General features: G+C 39.4%; 1 protein-coding gene across 1 annotated transcript; it reads left to right on the top strand.

The window, feature by feature from the left end:
* LOC308111432 (uncharacterized protein) lies at nt 1–2,228 on the top strand. Its single transcript, XM_080466327.1, has 6 exons — nt 1–64; nt 174–503; nt 782–1,120; nt 1,205–1,321; nt 1,420–1,448; nt 1,544–2,228. Exons 1-6 carry the CDS (start codon nt 22–24, stop codon nt 1,670–1,672), a joined length of 987 nt encoding a protein of 328 aa, XP_080322453.1. The 5' UTR covers nt 1–21; the 3' UTR covers nt 1,673–2,228.
* Nucleotides 2,229–19,607: the final 17,379 nt, after the last annotated feature.

Raw genomic sequence — 19,607 nt, 5'->3', positions numbered from 1 at the left:
CAGTGGTGGACTCCTCAGAAAATGTTGCTCCTAGTTTGTTTCCTGTTGATGATCAGAGTCGCGAGTAAGTATTTGATGAAGTGTCAGATTCTGTAAATATACACTGAATGATGATGGTACATTTAAAATTCTGTTTATTTTATTCACTGGCTGATTTTGCTTGTTTCTTTCAGGCTGTACAGGTGATGAGAAGGTTGAGATAAAGTCTGTTGCTGCTCAACAAAATGTGACTCTGACGTGTCCTCGAGAGAAAGACAAGAACGGTGGGATGCTGTATTGGATCAGAATCATTTCTGGACAACAGTTTGAAGTCTTGGGAGGAACTTTTGGCTTTAATTCTAGTAAAATTAATCGAGCTCCTCATTTCACAACCCAACAAGGACCTGGGACTTTTATTCTGCACATTAACCAAACTCAGATGATCGACACTGGACTTTACTACTGTGTACAAACCGCCTGGACTAACATGATATTATTGAGAGGAGTGTTTCTAAAAGTTAAAGGTAAAGTGAACTCATTTTATATGCAGGCTTTCATATGTATTCACATGAATTTGAATTCTTTAATTACACACTTAACTCCATAACTCCATAAAAATGTAATTGTTATTTATTTACAAATATCTTATGCATATTTATTTGGTTACTTGCGTTCTGCCTACTTTTCTAATCACTTTTTCTTACTTCCATATTGACTAAGGGATATACTTACCAACTTATTTATTTATTCATTTATATATTTTCTTCAACTGGTTTCTTACTTTTTATTTGGTACTTCCCAGGACCCCAGTCTGTCTTCTCTGGCCTCAGTCAAGCTCCTCCGTCTGAGTGGGTCCATCCAGGAGAGTCGGTGTCTCTGCAGTGTTTGGTTCTCTCTGACTCTGAGAAGAAAACATGTTCAGAACATTCCAGAGTTTACTGGTTCAGAGCCGGATCAGATCAATCTCACCCCAGTTTCCTTTATACTGCTGGAGACGGTGCAGAGTGTGGAAACGCTTCACAGAAATGTTTCTATAACTTCTCTAAGAAGGTCAGTGTCTCTGATGCTGCTACTTATTACTGTGCTGTGGCTGCATGTGGAGAGATCATGTTTGGAAATGGAGCAAAACTGGACAGTAAAGGTAAGTACAGACTAGTTTACTAGGAAAATGGTTTCTAATGTAAAAAATAAATGATCATTATCATAGAATGTTTTATTTTCCCAGATCAAGCTTTGAAGAAAACACAAATAGCTCTTTGTGTTGTCTGTGTTGCTTTGGCTGCGAGTGTGACTGTTTCAGTTTATCTCATCTGGACCAAGAAGAAGAAGGATTGTAACTGTGGTAATACAAGTTTCATGAATATCAGTCTGTCTAACACTTAGTGAAGTTTTAAATTCATTTAAAACTACTTATTTTGAAAATATCTTCTTTGAAAACAGATGCTGAACCGGTCAGCAGTGATCAGCAGGTAAAGTCTCAGGATGAAATAACTGGATATCTAATTTCAGTTATTTTCATGTAAATAAAGTTGTAACATTTGTACATTTTCTTCTATTTCCTCAGAGAGAAGAAGCTTCATTGACCTATTCTGCACCAACCTTCAGCAGGAGAAAAGTCCCCAAAGCAGAAAGAGGAAACACAAACTCGGCTCAGAAAGAGACGATCTACACTGACGTGCGTTTTCACCACTAAATCATTTAATCTCAATCTGATAAATGACGGTGATGTGATTTTCCTTTTATACAAAACCTGATTGCAAATATAGTTACCAGGGTGCAAGTAACAGATCATGTGGACTGTATTGGCATTTTTGTAATCAAGTAGTAATTTGGGTTACTTGTGTTATACTCGAGTACAGTTTATGCCATGTTATGTACTTTTTATATTCAATGTAAATTGCAACTAAACAAGGCCACAGTTTAAATTAATATGCCAACTTTTGGATAGTAAGTTTTACAAAATATATATATTTTAAAGAGAAGAAATTTCCTTTAACAGAAATGATGTTGAACTTCATTATTACATGAATATACAGTAAAATGAAATGATTGCCTGCTATTAACCAAAGAAAATAAAAGTCCAGTAAAATCAACTGATATTTTGATGCATTGTGATCAATTAAAATGTTGGTTTATTGAAAATATGAATGTTTTCTGCTCATTTTACTCTCATTATGCAGATCATGATGTAATGTCTTCAGAAAATGTAATCCACCATGACGTTTTGAAAATATTCTCCATTGTTCTGGACTAGTGTGTTTTTTTATTCATTGTTTTTTTCTTGTTTGTGACAGCGTGTTGAAGGTATCCTGCATATTTTTTATCTCTTCAAAGCTTTTACCATTTAAATTTCCCTTGTATGTATCAGTTCAATTTAAAGGAGACATATCATGCTTTTAAATCCTTCCTTTTTACATATAAATCATACAGTTGTGGTCTATACAACGCGGAACTGCAATGCTTGGGTCTGAATTCCTCATTATTATAGCTCCACAGGCCCCTTTTCAATCCCTTTTCTGATGCGCTTCTGAGAGCAACTCGTTTTGGGGCGGTCTCTTCAAATGCAAATGAGACACTTCATACCCCGCCTCCTCTCCAGGTTGCAGAGGTGACACTCGGTTCAACTCCACCCTGTTCGGCCATCTTTGTAGTTTGATAGAACAGATACAATTATCTAGCGGCGCAGAAACTTTATATTCACACATTATTTACAAAATGTCAACAACGGAAGATTTGTCCATCCAGCCATACATGTTGGAGCCAGAGTCGGACCCGGCGGAGCGAGATGAAAATGACGATGATGCACCTACAGAACAACGTCTTCATATGGATGTAACGCAATGGTGTGTTACTATATTTACACTAACTTCTCCATCCATGCCCACTACTACAATACTGCCTGTATTACAACGACTATTTAACACAGAAGTTACATTATAATCTAAAACGAGCACACAGCGCTAACATATGAAGACGGTGCAACTGCTAATGCTAACAAAACAATGACAGGGACGTCTTATCATCACACTTTTTAGCGTTATATACAGCTTACCGAAGTGCTCTGTTCGTCGTCTCCATAGATAGAAGGAACTGACCGCTCAATCAGACGAAGTCTTTCGGCAAATCCTTCTTTATACTGGCGGAGGTTGCTGAAGCAGTCATTCTTGAAGTGATTCGCGCACACAAAAATGACCTTACCCACAGATGTGGGTACATTTCTGTGAAAAATAAAACTCAACCAGGCACTTCGAAAAGGTTCTGATGCTGGGAGACGGTGTAACGAAGCTTGTGGGTTACTACATCCAACAACCGAACATTTCGACTTATCCTCTCGTAACTTCGGTTGGACTACAAAATCGCAGCGAGAAACAAAAATGGCGGATTGCTCGAAATGTCGATGTCCTAATTTGGCAGTTCCACTGAGAATACTGTGACGTCATTGTTCAAAAAACGTAATAGAGAATAGAAAAATCGAAACCGATCGCAAAATATGACCAAAACAGAATATAAAGATATCAACGGAGCACCTGAAGAGACTACTTTGAACTTTTCTGTACTTCTAAACACTCTAAATATACAACAAAATGCATTTAAGGGCTAAAAAAGTGGATTTAGCATGATATGTCCCCTTTAAACAAATCAAACCAACGTTTCTTTACACATCTTGTTTATCTGCTTCAGTCAAATAAAACAATTATTCAAACAGGTTTCTTTTGTTACATTTCTTTGCTTTTATATCGACTTTCTTTTTATTTAAAAATGTGATGTTTGATCAATTTCGAATGAAGAATTTTCTATGTTCATAAAAGTTTGTCGTTCTGATATAAAATCTCTTTTAAATTCATTGTATGTGTTGAACTAGATATGAATATACAGTGCTATGTCGCTATACACCACGATGTGATTAGTGATAAAACCAGACGGGAAGCAGCATGACATAAAAAAGCCATGATCAAAATAGTGATTACAACTCAGTGTTAAGAATACTCCAAGTTACAGTGGAATGTGGCTTCCCGCTTTTATTCTGAAATTGGCACTTTTATTGTTAAAGGCCGACTCTGCACTTCCTTCCTCCTATGCACGTTCTGAAGCTAACATGTTTACGGTGGTGAAGCAGTCACTGACGATGTAAGCTATGTTAATATTGCTGTGAAAAGAATGTGTATATGTCTCCTACAGTTTGTAGTAGTGTTGTTGAGTTCCTGGAGTGGTTTGTTTTCTCTATAATGTTCGTTTAGTGCGTTAACATTATCACGATTAGCATTGAGCTAACCAGGTTGGCTTGATGACTCAGGTTGCTCTCAGTTTACGTTTTAATGTATGGTAATGTGAAGTCACACAATGATTATAGACGTTGAGTGTTTATGGAACTGATTAGATGTTACAGTGAATGTTTGTTTACTGCATTTGATTTACAGTGTGCATCATGGTCATTTAGTTATTTATTTCTCGTGTCTTTTCAGAAACTTCTAAATCGTAGTACACTCACCAGGGCAAACTGTTATTAGTTAATTCTTCATGCTCAAACTTGTGCGCCGTTCTCTGCGTTGTATGCAGACTGCATCATCGTTCATATGATTCCCTCACTAAAGGACTGAAATTCATCTGATGTCTCGTGTGCTTTCTGACCGGAGCCCTGCAGTGGTCAGTTAGGCAAGTTAACCAGCAACAGAGGTCGTATTCCTCAATACAGAGCTTTACAACTTTTTGACAATTTCATGTTTTAATAAAAGTAAAACTGAAAAAAGTAATGTTATAAAGGAAACAAAATGTAATTTAAAGATAAAATATTTCCAGTGTCGGTTACAGGGTCTCACGATGGATTCTACTTGTTTGTTATTGTGAAAGCATTTAAATATCACCTGTCATCAAATGTATTGAATTATAAATTGATCTCCCAAAAACAACAATATATTTTGTACTGATAAGTTCAAGTTGTACTGATGTATAGGGGTGGGAATTGATAAGATTTTATCAATATCAATGCCATATTCAATTCTGCTTTTCAATTCAATTCCTTATCAATTCTAACGATTCCTAAATATTTTTTGAAGGGAAAAAAGTAGTTTTACACAGTTTTCTGTACCAAAAGAACAATTAAATTTTTTTCCAAACATGAAACTTGAATTATAATTTTCCCTTAAAAAGAACAGTTGAATGTGTATTGGCCTTCATTGGATGCCCCCTGGAATTTACACTTTTTTGAATTTTGCGCTGTTGACAAGATAACCCTCTCTGGGAGGTCGGAGACTGGAGAGGAATATGGAAGTGACGTAGGAGGAGGAACACGTTCTGGGAATGCTGTGTTTTCATATTGAGTTGGTGCTTTTTTTGAGAGGATTTTCAACACAGAAATATATAATACATAGATATACAGTAGTAGACCTCTATTAGATTGTGTATGTCTACACAGTTGACATACTCTAGTAGATCATTTACTATATGGTGTGAAAACCAGAGCCTCACACATATAGTGAAGGATCTACTACCATATGTCTACGCTGTCAGCTCATTGGAGGACACATTCACTACAAGGGACAGATTGACGGCAGAGTTAATTTATTAAAAGTCCCTCATTAGTCCTCAGACAGGACATTTCTTCACCAAATGGACCGTCTTCAGCAGCCACACAGTGTGGTGCTCTTGAGAAGGTGATGGAGGCCGGGGGTGTAGCTCAGGAGGAGGTGATAGAGGCTGGGGGGCTTTTGATTATCAGGGTAAACCGGAGTACCGGAGGAAAACGTGCACACACGGAGAGAGAACATAAAAACTACACACAGAAAGGCTCCTGCCGGGATTTGCACCGAGACTTTTTTTATTTTTTAACTGGGACCTTCTGGCTGTGAGGCGAGAGGCTGTGGACTCAGGACATGGTGAGTGGAACATGTATTAATGTATCGTATTATTTGGTCGTTTATAGTCTCCCACTTTAGACCTTCTTCCTCTCCATGTTTTCTTGTTAGCGTGTTGAGGGCAGGATATGACCGGCGCAACATTACAGGTAGACTGTGATTTATAAAAGAAAGTGTGTGCCGATGTGCGTACGCACAGTTTTATCGATCCAATTTTTTTTGGGCACGTCATTTTCTGCTTTTTGGGCGCATGTACATTTTTTGTAGGAATCCTACGGAAGGTTTTATAAATGAGGGCCCAGGTGTCCCTGACCTGGAATCTGGTTTTACCTCATATGCTAATCTGCTAAGCTAATGAGCCTAGCATCAGCATTAAAAGCCAACTCACCTCTAACCTAGCTAATTGCTAAATATCAATCTTTTAGGGTTGTGGTGTCATTTTTAATAAACAAGGACTGGAAGAAAATGTGGTTTTATATTTTGAAAGCCAGCTCACCCCCAGCCGAGCTAAACACTTAATATCCAATTTGAAGGTTTACATTGTCATTATAAAAACTAAGGACTTTTATTTTGAAGGATTTGGGGGCTTTAACATATTAGCATGTTAACAAGTCCACAAACCCCTTGTTAGCATGTTAGCTCTTCCACTAACCGCATGTTAGCTAGTCCACTAACCGCATGTTAGCTACTCCACAAACTGCATGTTGGCAAGACCACAAACCACACATTAGCATGTTAGCTAGTTCACTAGTCCACAAACCACACATTAGCATGTTAGCTTGTTTATGTCACAGTTAGGGTTGCCAACCGTCCCTTGAAAAACGGAATCGTCCCGCATTTGCAAACAAAAGTACGCGTCCCGTATTGAGCTGAAAAGGGACGCACTTTGTCCCGTATTACCGTGAGAATCAAAAATAGTCTGTAAAATGTCAATGGAATTTATGAGCAGCAGGGCACTTTATATCAAAACTTACGGTAAACCTATTCCACCGCCTCTCCTGCTCTGAGACCAATGAGCTGACAGCATACTCACACATGAGTATGACAGTACAGAATTCCAATTATCTCATTGGTTGAGGGACAGTTGCTCGAGAACAAGTTCCCAGAAGACAACAGACGAGCAGACAAAGCAGCATGGTGACAAATTTGGAAATTACACCTTCGACCACCAATGCTCCTCCGGAAAAACATTAAAAAAAAGCTGCAGGAAACATCGAGGAGGAAAAAGTGCGTGATAACAATTATAAAGTGCACTGCACTCTGCACTTTTTGAGCCTCGTCGCTCTGCATGAGGGAAGATTTCCTTCAGTGACATGGAGAAGATCATTGAGCAGCTTTGCCTGGTTGACAGGTAAGAATGAAAGAACTGCCAGTGTAGTGATAAACCATGTTTAATATTAGTGATAGATAGAAACAAAGAAATACAACTGATGGATAATATATATAAATAATAAATACAGAACAGACTGAACACAGGCAGTATTTTTGCTGCCAGAGCCAGTTTAAGTAGCTTCAGCTCCATTTCACTGCAGTTTAAAGCAGCGAGCCTCCAGACGTTATTTGGACGGTCAATCTTCGAAAAAGATGGACGAGAAAACAGCTCACATCTGCTCAAAGTTGTCTCACTTATGTGTACAGTAGAACCTCAGACTAGGGACCTGGTAAGAGCGGATAAATAGTCGAGCAGAGAGATGTTTTAACTGTTAACACCTTAATGAGGGACAGCCTCCAGCAGGGGGCGCTGCTGTGAAGTTTACTTTCGTCAAACATGAGGCCTGTGGACCAAAACCGGCCGCAACAAGCTCCAATGAGCCCCAGAAACCACCAAGCAAGGTGGTTATATAGTTTTTTATTTTACCATTTCATTGTATTTTGCAGCAGAATGTTTCATTAAAATTGACTTTATGTTCAGGTTGTTGTCATTTTTTGTACTAATTGTGTAATCTGGCAAAATTCATCCTGTACACTATGGCCACGACAAAGAAACACTTTCAAGTGTAAATTTAAAGATTATTATAGCATTATTTTACCAGTCCAACAACTCAAGATGAAACTGGACTGTATGTGGCTTCTGAAGTTAAATTGTATTTAGTGTTTATTTTGTATACCTCTTTGAATATATTATATTCATGTATATATCTTTATATTGGTTCAGTTATGTGCTTTTAAATAAGAATGTTTCTTCAGTAACTTATTATTTGGTGTTTTGTTTGTTCAATATTAACTAGTCCTCCAATTTATCACGTCATAATGTAGTATTTAGTAGTACAGAATGCCTTAATGCATTAGAATACGCCATTTAAGTGTTGAATCTCCTCCTCTCCTGTTACTGAGAGGAGCATCTGCACCTGTTGAAAGACGGTGGTGTTGTGTTGCTCGCCGACGTTTCAATAAACCCAGTTCACAAAACAAAGAGTGTGTGCAAAACGGCGTATGTAAACAAGAACTGGAGAGTTTACAGTCGATGAAATATTGAAAAATGGGAAAGTCCAGAGTGACGATCTTCACTACCAATCAGCAGACGGCTGCGTTGCCGCTCCTCCTCACAGATGTTCCTCGGTGCTAGGTACCTCAACGGAGAGGTGGCGGAAAATCGTAGCCGGTGGTAACGGTTTCTTTCCGTACCTTCCACAACTTCTTCTGTCAGACCCGTCCCGCCCCGCGACGTTCCGGCACAAAGTGTGGTGGAACCGTGGCTCAAGAGAACAGCAGAGAGGTTCCAGTTCCTCCACAACATCCAGGCTGTTGTGTCCTTTGTCCTCAGCATCCAGCTGATACTGTGTTTGTGGAGAGGATTTCTTCTTACATGAAGAAGTGGACTGATGTGCTGAACAAATGTTCTGCTGAATTAATTAGAAGTGAGCTCATTGTCAGTCTTAAATGAGGAAATGTCTTGATCAGAGTTTTACTCTGGAACACTGAAAGACAAACTACTCCTCACTGCAGCAAGAGCTCAACAGAAATACTAATGAAACAATACTCTGTCTTTACATGATGGAGCATTGAGCTTTAGAGTTCATGAGTTTAATCTTTTTTTCTTTTTTACTTCAACTGTATCCTGCCGTCATTCACTATGAGGAACAAATATTCTATCTTTAGAACTTTTCCACAGACTTTCTGTTTGCACTTTTCTTATTGCACTAAATGTGCACTATTACGGGAATGTTCTGCTTTCTGTTGCTTTCTATTAATATATAAAAAAAAACAGTAAATTTTTATTTATTCTGTTTTCATTTAAGCCAGATGAAGTTCTGTTAAAGAAACATGTATTTTTATTCTATGAAAGTTTGTATTTAAGATTTTATTTTGTTAATGTTGGTATTTTGCAATAAAAAGAAATTGCTAAATAATTTGCTTTCAATGTGTTCATATCACAAATAATATGCATCTACTAAAATCCACATTCAAGTCAGATAGTAAAAAAAGTTTTTCATACTCAGAAAAAAAAGAGCTAAAAAAATGTCAGCACACCAGAAACGGTGAAGACAAACGGGCCACAATAGAATGTTAGCTAGTCCATGAACCGCATATTAGCCAGTAGCGGGCGGTGGTGTTTCAGTCAGGGCCAGCAGGAACAAAATACAACCCCCCCCCTCCTGAAACATTTGACCAGCTATTGAACAGAAAGCATTTATTAAGACTCTTTTATTAACATACTTGTAAACAAATAGAAGCAGAAGCTTCATTAGTCCCTTTTAGAAAATGAATGTGTTTTGGGGCTGGTTCACAGGAAATGACAGGTAGTCTGAGTTTAGGGAAAATAAAAGGTACATCAGATATATTTTCAAACAACACATCAGTTCCTCTCTTGAAAAAAACCTAAAAAAATAAAAAAAAACTATACTGGAGAAAGTTGAACCTGTCCTGCAACTTTTCAGCCAAATTTCTTCTTTCAAACTGGTAAATTAGAAGAGATGTGACAGAGTTAATAATCTGAGACTCACCGCTTGTTGTCTTCATCTCAACATCTCATAGAAACACGCGAGAACAAACCAGAACGGACTTTAAGCCAATCACTGAACAGGTCTGGCCAGGGGAGATTTAAAAAGCGCCCCAAGTCTCGAACATGAAATGACGCTGATTTGTTATTTTCTGTCAGTCGCTCTGGTGTTAATCAGTAACTGGTGAGATCCAGTGGTGTGCAGTCAGAGGCAGTTTTATAATTAAAAAGTGATTCTGGAATCAATTAGGCTGCTTGTTCATTATGCAACTTTGTCCAGAAAACAAATGATTATATTTTGTGGAGCTCAAATCTCCTACGTCCTCTAAACGCACCACAGCTCCTTTCCTCTGCTGGGGCCAGCAGTAACTGCATTGCTAACCTCTGATCGAAGCTGGACGCTGCTATTGGGTTAAAATGTTGAGAGACAGTATCATCAGCCAATCAAATTCTGATCTGTTATTGACAGAACACCCCAGGGAAAGAGGAGTTTCCAGTGCTGGTCTGGGGGTCGTCATTGAAATGAGCTTCACTGATTGGCCCATGGGCAGGTGCGTGATGACGCACTGTTATTATCTGCTATTCTGGAGGTGATGGCGGCGAATTTAACAGCAAGATCAGGTGATACGATAGCGGACCTGCTTCTGGTGCCTTTTCCAAAGTGCTCGTTTGCAGAAGAAATAGAAATTGTGAGTAGAGGAAGACCAAAGGCTTTGTGCAACTTTTTACAACTACCGACACTACGACTAGGAGACGGCGAGCTGGGACCACAACAAGCTGTTCTGCTGGCCATGTTTATTCTTCAGTACAAGAACATGGAATAGCAGTGGTTTGAGCAGCCTCATAGAGCGATTCATCAAAAAGGATCGCAGGATGGATTTCATCTACAAGTGATGGGCGAGTGCCAGTTTTTTTTTTACTTTCTCTGGATTAGATTAGCGCTGCTTTTGGCATTTGGTGCTGTTTTTGATTGTAAAGTGGTTTTTCCCATCCAATCGTCTCGGTGCAAACCAGAGGGAAACACTGGAAGATGATCTGATGGCGACGCTGCACAGTGGTGTCTTGATGTGTTGTGGTTGTTGATCAGCTGTCATGTTGGTATTGATAAAGTACTGATGCATAATATTGGCCTTACACTGGATTCGGATTGTGTTTTTGCTGTAGGACAGAATGTGCTGCTGTTACATTGGCTGTATGGCATAGGCAACAATCCTTTTTTTTTGGGTGGGAGGGGGGTATTTTGTTACGGCTGGCCCTGACTGAAACACCACCGCACGCTACTGGGGAGATCGCTACTAAGCCCCGCCGCCTCCACAGGGTGGCTTTCCTCATCGCCCCAGGCTGCACACACACACACACACACACACACACACACACACACACACACACACACACACACACACACACACACACACACACACACACACACACACACACACACACACACACAATTAGACAGAGAAATCAAGAAATCCTCCCTCTTATTGAAGACTATCTATAGAAAATGAAGCAAATACAGTTCAGGGCCCATTGTTAGTTTGTTGGCATAAACAAATTTTGATAGTGTTACAGTTTATTCATATATTTTATATTTAAAAAAAAAAAAACATTCCTCTTGCTTCCACCAGGGGGGAGGCGGTGCCCGGCGCCTGGCACCCTCTATTGACCAGACGCCACTGATAGTCGCCTGTGCCAATACAGACAATGCAGGACATTATGTCCTACAGTAAAAACACAATCCGAATCCAATGTAAAGCCACTATTATGCATCAGTACTTAATCCACACCAACATGACAGCTGATCAACAACCACAACACATCAAGACACCACTGTGCAGCGTCGCCATCAGATCATTTTCCAGTGTCTTCCACAGAGACGTGGGGGGGGACGATTGTAGCTCCTGATGGGGGGTTCGGACCGTGCGAGTCTCACGCACCGCTGTCATGCATGCTCGCTCGTCTGTCTGTGTGAATGACAATAACGGAGAAAGAGGCTATGCGGAGATGAATGAACAGAGCGAACGTTGCGGGCCGCCACGATTAAAGTTTTGGAGCAGGAGAGTCTCCTCTGTCATTTAATAGTGTTTTGAAGCTGATACGATATTCTCCCTCAGAGGAGATAGTGTTTACAAATTCGATTTTGAAAGGCACATTGCAGACTTCCTGTTGGATTTAGGTCAGGGGTATCAGCGAGTGATTTTTAGGTGCTGATGAGACGAACAATTGAGTTTTGGTTTGATCTCTCTATGTCGACATTCCTACGGGCTGTGGTGGCCATTTTAGGGTTTCTAGGTGGCGCTAGAGAGCACATTTGGGCACTGTGGGGGTTCATTGTTAAATTTTCGTAAAGTTTTCACCAGTCTTGATAAGCGTGCCAAATTTGGTCAACATTTGAGCGTGTTTAGTGGGTCAAATTTGGGCTCAATGAGGAGGAGTCAAAGAAAAACAAAGAAAAAATAATAAGAAACATTACAAATACAATTGGAGCTTCAGTCCTGATAATAATAATAATAATAATAATAATAATAATAATAATAATAATAATAATAATAATAATAATAATAACAATGATAATAATAAATTTGATTTATAAAGCACATTTTGTTTAAACAAATCTCAAAGTGCTACAAAAACACAGTAAAAAAAACTTAGAAGCCTTTTTAAAAAGTAAAGTCTTCTGACGTTAAAATTCTATCTATATAATGGCTTTTACCAGAGTAGATGGTTGGAGAGAAAGGTATAATAGGTCATCTAGGTAAAACTTAAAATGCTCTGAAAAGAGGAGGTTTACTCCACCATTTCTTCAGTTTTGGTTTCAAACAGTATAAAAAGGTTCTGTTCTTCTTCGGTTGGTCTCTTTGTGTTTACCATGTGAGCTTTACACAGATACAACCATACAGCCTGCTGTTGATGTTGTTTCATGTGTTTCAGGTGCATGGTTGGTATTACAAAGTATTTCCTGGACGTGTTTCTCATCACATCCTTCAGTGTGATGAGAAGCCAATCAGATGGTCGTGATTTCTGACCCTCCCACTTTATGAGATTACAAATAAAGTGGAGACGCTCTGATTGTAACAGTCAGTGGTGGACTCCTCAGAAAATGTTGCTCCTAGTTTGTTTCCTGTTGATGATCAGAGTCGCGAGTAAGTATTTGATGAAGTGTCAGATTCTGTAAATATACACTGAATGATGATGGTACATTTAAAATTCTGTTTCTTTTATTCACTGGCTGATTTTGCTTGTTTCTTTCAGGCTGTACAGGAGATGAGAAGGTTGACATAAAGTCTGTTGCTGCTCAACAAAATGTGACTCTGACGTGTCCTCGAGAGTTAAACAAGAACGGTGTGATGCTGTATTGGATCAGAATCATTTCTGGACAACAGTTTGAAGTCTTGGGAGGAACTTTGGGCTTTCATTATGAAGAAGTTACTCAAACTCCTCATTTCACAACCCAACAAGGACCTGGAACTTTTATTCTGCACATTAATCAAACTCAGATGATCGACACTGGACTTTACTACTGTGTACAAACCGCCTGGACTAACATGATATTATTGAGAGGAGTGTTTCTAAAAGTTAAAGGTAAAGTGAACTCATTTTATATGCAGTCTTTCATATTTATTCACATGAATTTGAATTCTTTAATTACACACTTAACTCCATAATTCCATATAAATAGTTATTTATTTACAAATATCTTCTTTCTTGCATATTTATTTGGTTACTTGTGTTCTGCTTACTTTTCTAATCACTTTTTCTTACTTCCATATCCATAAGGGATATACTTACCAACTTATTTATTAATTTATATATTTTCTTCAACTGGTTTCTTACTTTTTATTTGGTACTTCCCAGGACCCCAGTCTGTCTCCTCTGGCATCAGTCAAGCTCCTCCGTCTGAGTGGGTCCATCCAGGAGAGTCGGTGTCTCTGCAGTGTTCGGTTCTCTCTGACTCTGAGAAGAAAACATGTCCAGAACATTCCAGAGTTTACTGGTTCAGAGCCGGATCAGATCAATCTCACCCCAGTTTCATTTATACTGCTGGAGACGGTGCAGAGTGTGGAAACGCTTCACAGAAATGTTTCTATAACTTCTCTAAGAAGGTCAGTGTCTCTGATGCTGCTACTTATTACTGTGCTGTGGCTGCATGTGGAGAGATCATGTTTGGAAATGGAGCAAAACTGGACAGTAAAGGTCAGTTCAGACTAGTTTACTAGGAAAATGGTTTTAAAGTGAAAATAATCATCAGTATTAAATGTCTATTCTTTTCTTTAGAACATAAGTGGGAAGAAAGTGCCACCGCAGCCCTTTATGGTGTCGCTGCAGCTTTTGTTGCAACTATGATTGTTTGGGTCGGACTCATTTGGACCAACGACAAAAATGATTGTAACAGAGTGAAGACGGTGGTCATTTTCACCAGTCTGTCTAAAACTGAAGGAAAAACATGGAACACCAGCCGGCAGTGATCAGGAGGTAAAGTCACAGACTGGTAAAAGTAAATTCTTCTTAAATAAAATCATAATATTTTCTTCTATTTCCTCAGAGAGATGAAGCTGCAGTGACATATTCTGCACCAACCTTCAGCAGGAGAAAAGTCCTCAAAGCAGAAAGAGGAAACATTCGGCTCAGGATGATGAAGATCAACACTGATGTGTGTTTTCACAACTGGTTAATAATTTACACTCTTATTCTAATAACTGGTGGTAATATTTGTTGGTTTTTGCTCATGATGTCTGATTACAAATATAGTCACCAGGGGTGAAGTAACAAATTCCAATGACTCACATGAATGTAATCAAGTAGGATTTTGGAGTATCTGAGCTTTTTTAATAAAATAGTACCAAACCATAAATTGTTACTGAGGACGCTCATTATTTTAATTGAGAATTAAACTTTTTTATCTGCATTTTTTTAAATATCCCTTTTTTTTAAACCTTGTATTTGCTTCATGTCTACATTTATTCACCATTTCTTTAATTCTAATTATCTTTTGTGTGACAAATGTGCTTTGATTGTATTTAATGAAGGTAAACTTACTTGAAATGCTACAACTCCCAATGCAATTGAAAAGTTATTTAGTTAATTAAAGTTTTAAAGGACATCCCAAAGTGAAGAGTGAAGCAATATATACTTTAGGTATAATTCAAACTCTGACAATGTTATTTATTTTTCATGGGGACCCCCCATTCCACCCCTTTTTTCTCTTATGGGTATTTTATCGCTGTTATTTGTCTTAGTTCAGTCCAAAAAACACTGGGGGTTCCTGAGCAAGACCCTCAGCCCCCCAGCTCTCCAGGACACACTTGTAAAAGAGATTATTAATCTCAATGTGGTTCTCCTGGCTGAATAAAGGCTAAATAAACAAAATAAATGATATCTTAAGCGGTTTGAGCCTATTCTTTTTGGTGATTCCATTTACTTCTGTGTAGTATTTTCTTCTTTAAATGCTCCCGCTCCACCTATAAATAGGCCGGGTCTTTCTCTCTCACCGACCGACTCCATCTCTTCCTCTCTGCTTCCTGGAGGCGTCTCGTCTTCATGCTCTCTCCCGCCGTCAGCAGTGACATGTCGCTCATTCTTACTTCCTGGTAGCCGGTAGGCTTTCTTTCTTAGCAGCAGTACTTTTGACTTGGCTGGACCGGCCGGACGGTTTTTCACCTTCATTTTGATCTGGGTCTAGTTTGGGTTTTTTCCTCAGCCTGGCGTCGGTGCTGGCTTCTCCGGCCCTGTACAGGGTCAGCCCAGTACAACACCTCTTTGTTTTGTCACGCCATCTTTCAGTTCATACTTTTCTTTTTTTCCATGTTTTTTGGGGCCCAGGTGGACGAGGGTTTTGTGTTTACTCCTCCAGTTTACATTTTCTTCAACATCACAAGAAGGAGAAAACAACCAGAGCGAAACAAAATAATTAATTGAAAGTTTAAAATCCTCCTCTTGTCTCCCGTGTCCATGATTATGTTCACTCTTTCAGTAAAAGATACTTTTAATTGTATTTAAGTAGAATTAAAGACATTTAACAGTGGCTGTATTAAAATACACATTTGCAGTAGTCTAGTAGTAAGTAAGCCTGCATATGGATTGTATGTCATGTCTGAAATAACAAAAAGTGAATTATATTGAGCTTAATTTAGTTTTGTTGATAATTTATATAGAATTTAAATATTTAATAAAACTCAGTTTGTTGTTATTATGATGCTTTTGATGCCATGAATCTATCTGGAACTTGTAAATACCATCCTGCTTATTCTGGACTAGACTGTTTTATTCATTAATATATTAAACCAGTATTGGGTATCGGTCAATAGCAGGCATGAGTACTCGTACTCGTACTCATAAAACTGCCACCATACCACGACACCCGATAACGCTTTATGGCAGCGTGCGGTTTATGGCACTTGGCTGCAAGGCACGGGCGGTGAGGAGCGCACATCGTGGCAGGCAATGAGGAGTACACAACGTTATTTTGTCGACCGTATTTTTGGAAAATTAACCGTTGAAATGACAGTTTGAGGCTCCTGCTTGCAACAGTGGACTGAAATGGAGCTGCTGCTACTTAAACTGGCTGTAGAGCCTGTGTTTGGTCTGTTCCACCCAGCGCACACACACACACACACACACACACACACACACACACACACACACACACACACACACACACACACACACACACACACACACACACACACACACACACACACACACACACACACACACACACACACACACACACACACACACACACACACTGGCGACCCGCCACTCCTAAATGAATGTAGAGGAAACCCTGTGGTTTCTGACAAAGTTTTATTGAAAGCACTTTAGTTCAATGTTTGTTCTCAGTTTATGACAGAGTTAACCCTTCCTGCTCCGGTCTGCAGACCGTGGCCGGAAGATGCAGGGGAGACCAACTGGTACTCCGGGCCGAAGCTGTCCTCAGCTTCAGAGTTAACTCCTTCGCCTCACAGCTGGTGGAAAGCAGCAGTGTGATGATCGAATTTGAACGAATCGTTCAAAACCCACGAGTCGCTTTACTGAACTGTGTCTCACGAGTCATCACGTTCATTAACTCGTTCACTGAGTCATTCTTGCTTCAGCCGTCCAGCTGCAGAGAGGAAAACAGAAATGTCATTGTTGTGCTGCTGCTAGTCTAACTGCAAATATTTCGATCACATTACTCACTTAAGTTGCTCTGAGGTAAAAGCAGCTGTGTTGCTACTGCTAATGGCTGCTAAAAGTAGCTAATAGCGATAGTAGCCGCATCGCTAACGCTAATAGCTGCTGAGCACAGCAGCCATAGACATAAACACTAGACGCCTCACCGACTGGCAGGAACATACGTCAGTGCGTCCTCCATCTTGTGAGGGGCATTTGTCAGGACTTCAGCAACGATACCGCATCACTGTTCTGCTTTTGGTTGTACAAGGAGACAAAATAAGGACAATGGACTGCGTGGGATTACCTTCCACAGGTAGGAAAAACATATTTATTGTTGTTGTCGTTGTGTTTAGCTCATATAAAATTAACTTAGATGAGCTGGAGCCGTGGAAAATGCTCTCTATTCCCTGGCTTAAGCTCGCCCTCAAACAACAACAACGACAATATCAACATCTATTGGGTTCATCTAACGGAGGCTATTTTAGTTGCAGTGTGTAGAATATTACATTTCAAAAGAAATGAGTTGCTCAGAACCAGTCAGTGTACTGTTCCCCGCCTGTTCCAGCAGGAGAACCTCAGCCTGATCCCAGTAGGAAGTACTGTCTGGCTGTGCTCAAACAGCTGTGAGCAACATGTCACACCTCACTCCTTTTAGACATACTGACATGGACACAAACATTATTATTATATATATTGATTAGGATAGCAGATCAATTGATTGCACGTTGCACAAGCAGTGAATTAATGTGATAACACAGGACTCTGAACATGTAAATCCTTTTATTTTCACTAGGACCACTCCTCTGCACTGCCCACATGTCCTGATGCTTTGACAGCCAGACTCAGTGAAGCCATGGCCGAGGTGGAGAGTCTGAGAAGAGAGAAGAGGAATGAAAAGATGGAGAACGGAGGGCAAATAGCACAGTGTGTGGTCTTCTGGAGGAACTGAGAGCGAAAAATCGACAAAATGAAGAGCTGAAAGAGAATATGTCATATAATATGTAATAATGGATAAATGTGTAACAATAAAGAAATAGGTAATAGGTAAATATCTAACAATTATTTTCTATGTAATATTAAAGGTAACTATGTAAAAATAAATGAAAGTATAATAGGTAAATATGTTATTGTGTGTAAATATGTAAAAAAAAAAATCTAAATTTGTTACACAAAAAAGTTATAATTTGTGCCCTAATGTACAGGTTTATTGTACATAAATGTCACATTGTGTGTAAATAAATGCTTTTACATATTTTTGTCATGGGCTCCATCATGTTGCTGCTCTAAAAGGAGAGGACAGCAGTCGCAATGTTCAATTTGCAAACTTCATCCATTTCCTCTCAATACTTTCTATAAGTATGCTACATTAAATAAATGAATAAATAAATAAATAAATGAAATAATTTTAATTTAATAAATTAAAAATGAAAGCAATGATTCTTCACAGTCCTGTAAATGCATATTTGCGTAGTTTTCTTCAGAAAGCACATCGCTGTCACATAGACTTGTTTAGGCTGACGGGTCAGACTTGCCACTCACAATATGGCGGCCGCTCTGACGTATCGGAGCGGTGGGCGGACACAGGCTGCACGGCGTCTAGTGTTTATGTCTATGACAGCAGCTACCAGCTCCATAAAGTCACATGAGGCTTTCAGCTCACTCGCTCGAGTCAGCTTGTCTCAGTGGTTCAGCTGGAATGCCCGAGTCAGCTCGAAACTTGAAAGAGTCGTTCACCTCCTCTGAATGGTTCACCTCAATGGAATCGCCCCTCCCTCACCTGAAAATCTGCAGTGGTGCTGCGCTCGGAAAGTTTCTGAGTGATCGAGGAGGAAAATAATCACATAGTTTGTTTAACAAAGCTTGTAGAAATTAATACATGAATAAATACACAATAAATAAAGTTAAAATACAACTTTGTTGCCTTTAATGCTGTCCCCTATAATTAGTTCCACCCTTTGAAAATCATGTTATTTATTGGTTCTCGTAAAACTGTATTTGAAAGTTGTAAGAAGAAAATCAAAATGTTGAAGAAAAAAAAGAAACTTTAAAAACCATACATATATAAATATATATTCTATATTTGCCATTCTGAATACCTGATATTTATTTGATGCTTAATGAGGATGGGTGGGGGCAATCTGTGGGCCACCAGTTTTTTCCCACAGTGTAATTTCGCTGCTGGAACGATCACTGCGGACAATCAATGGACTTCAGGGACTCCTGCCGATAGTTTGAAAGAAAGAAAATGGATAAACGCAGAAGAAGCCTTATCTGGATGCATTTTGAGATGATAAGTCCAACTTATGCCAAATGCCTGGTTTGCAGAGGACTTTTATCATTTCGGCAAGGAAGTACTTCGAATATGAAAAGGCATTTAGCCAGCAATCATCCCACTGTGATGCACCGCCAAGACCAACCTGAGACCACGGCACAAAGGGCAGCAGCAGCAGCAGCAGCAGCAGCAGCAGCAGCAGCCACAATGACTGCTTTTTTCACCAGCGTCTCTGCTGCTACTGATCAACAGAACACAAACAGACAATCAGAACAAGAAGAAGCACCGCCAAGAAAAAAACAGAGACAATCCTCCATGGGAGCATTTGTCTCAAGGCCCATGATGCCGCTGCAGCAGACCAAGGCAGACGAGGCTCTGGTTAAGATGATAGCCATGGATTTTCAACCAT

The sequence above is a fragment of the Lipophrys pholis genome (assembly GCF_963383615.2).
Source record: "Lipophrys pholis genome assembly, chromosome: 6".
In the NCBI taxonomy this organism is placed as follows: domain Eukaryota; kingdom Metazoa; phylum Chordata; class Actinopteri; order Blenniiformes; family Blenniidae; genus Lipophrys; species Lipophrys pholis.
This window is presented reverse-complemented; position numbering and strand designations above follow the sequence as displayed.

What these genes read in the sequence shown, in the direction of transcription:
- LOC308111432 (XM_080466327.1), top strand. Translation starts at nt 22, where the DNA reads ATGTTGCTCCTAGTTTGTTTCCTGTTGATGATCAGAGTCGCGA. An exon ending in AGCAAAACTGGACAGTAAAG is followed by an intron (nt 1,121 to 1,204) that starts GTAAGTACAGAC and finishes TTATTTTCCCAG; the next exon opens with ATCAAGCTTTGAAGAAAACA. An exon ending in CGGTCAGCAGTGATCAGCAG is followed by an intron (nt 1,449 to 1,543) that starts GTAAAGTCTCAG and finishes CTATTTCCTCAG; the next exon opens with AGAGAAGAAGCTTCATTGAC.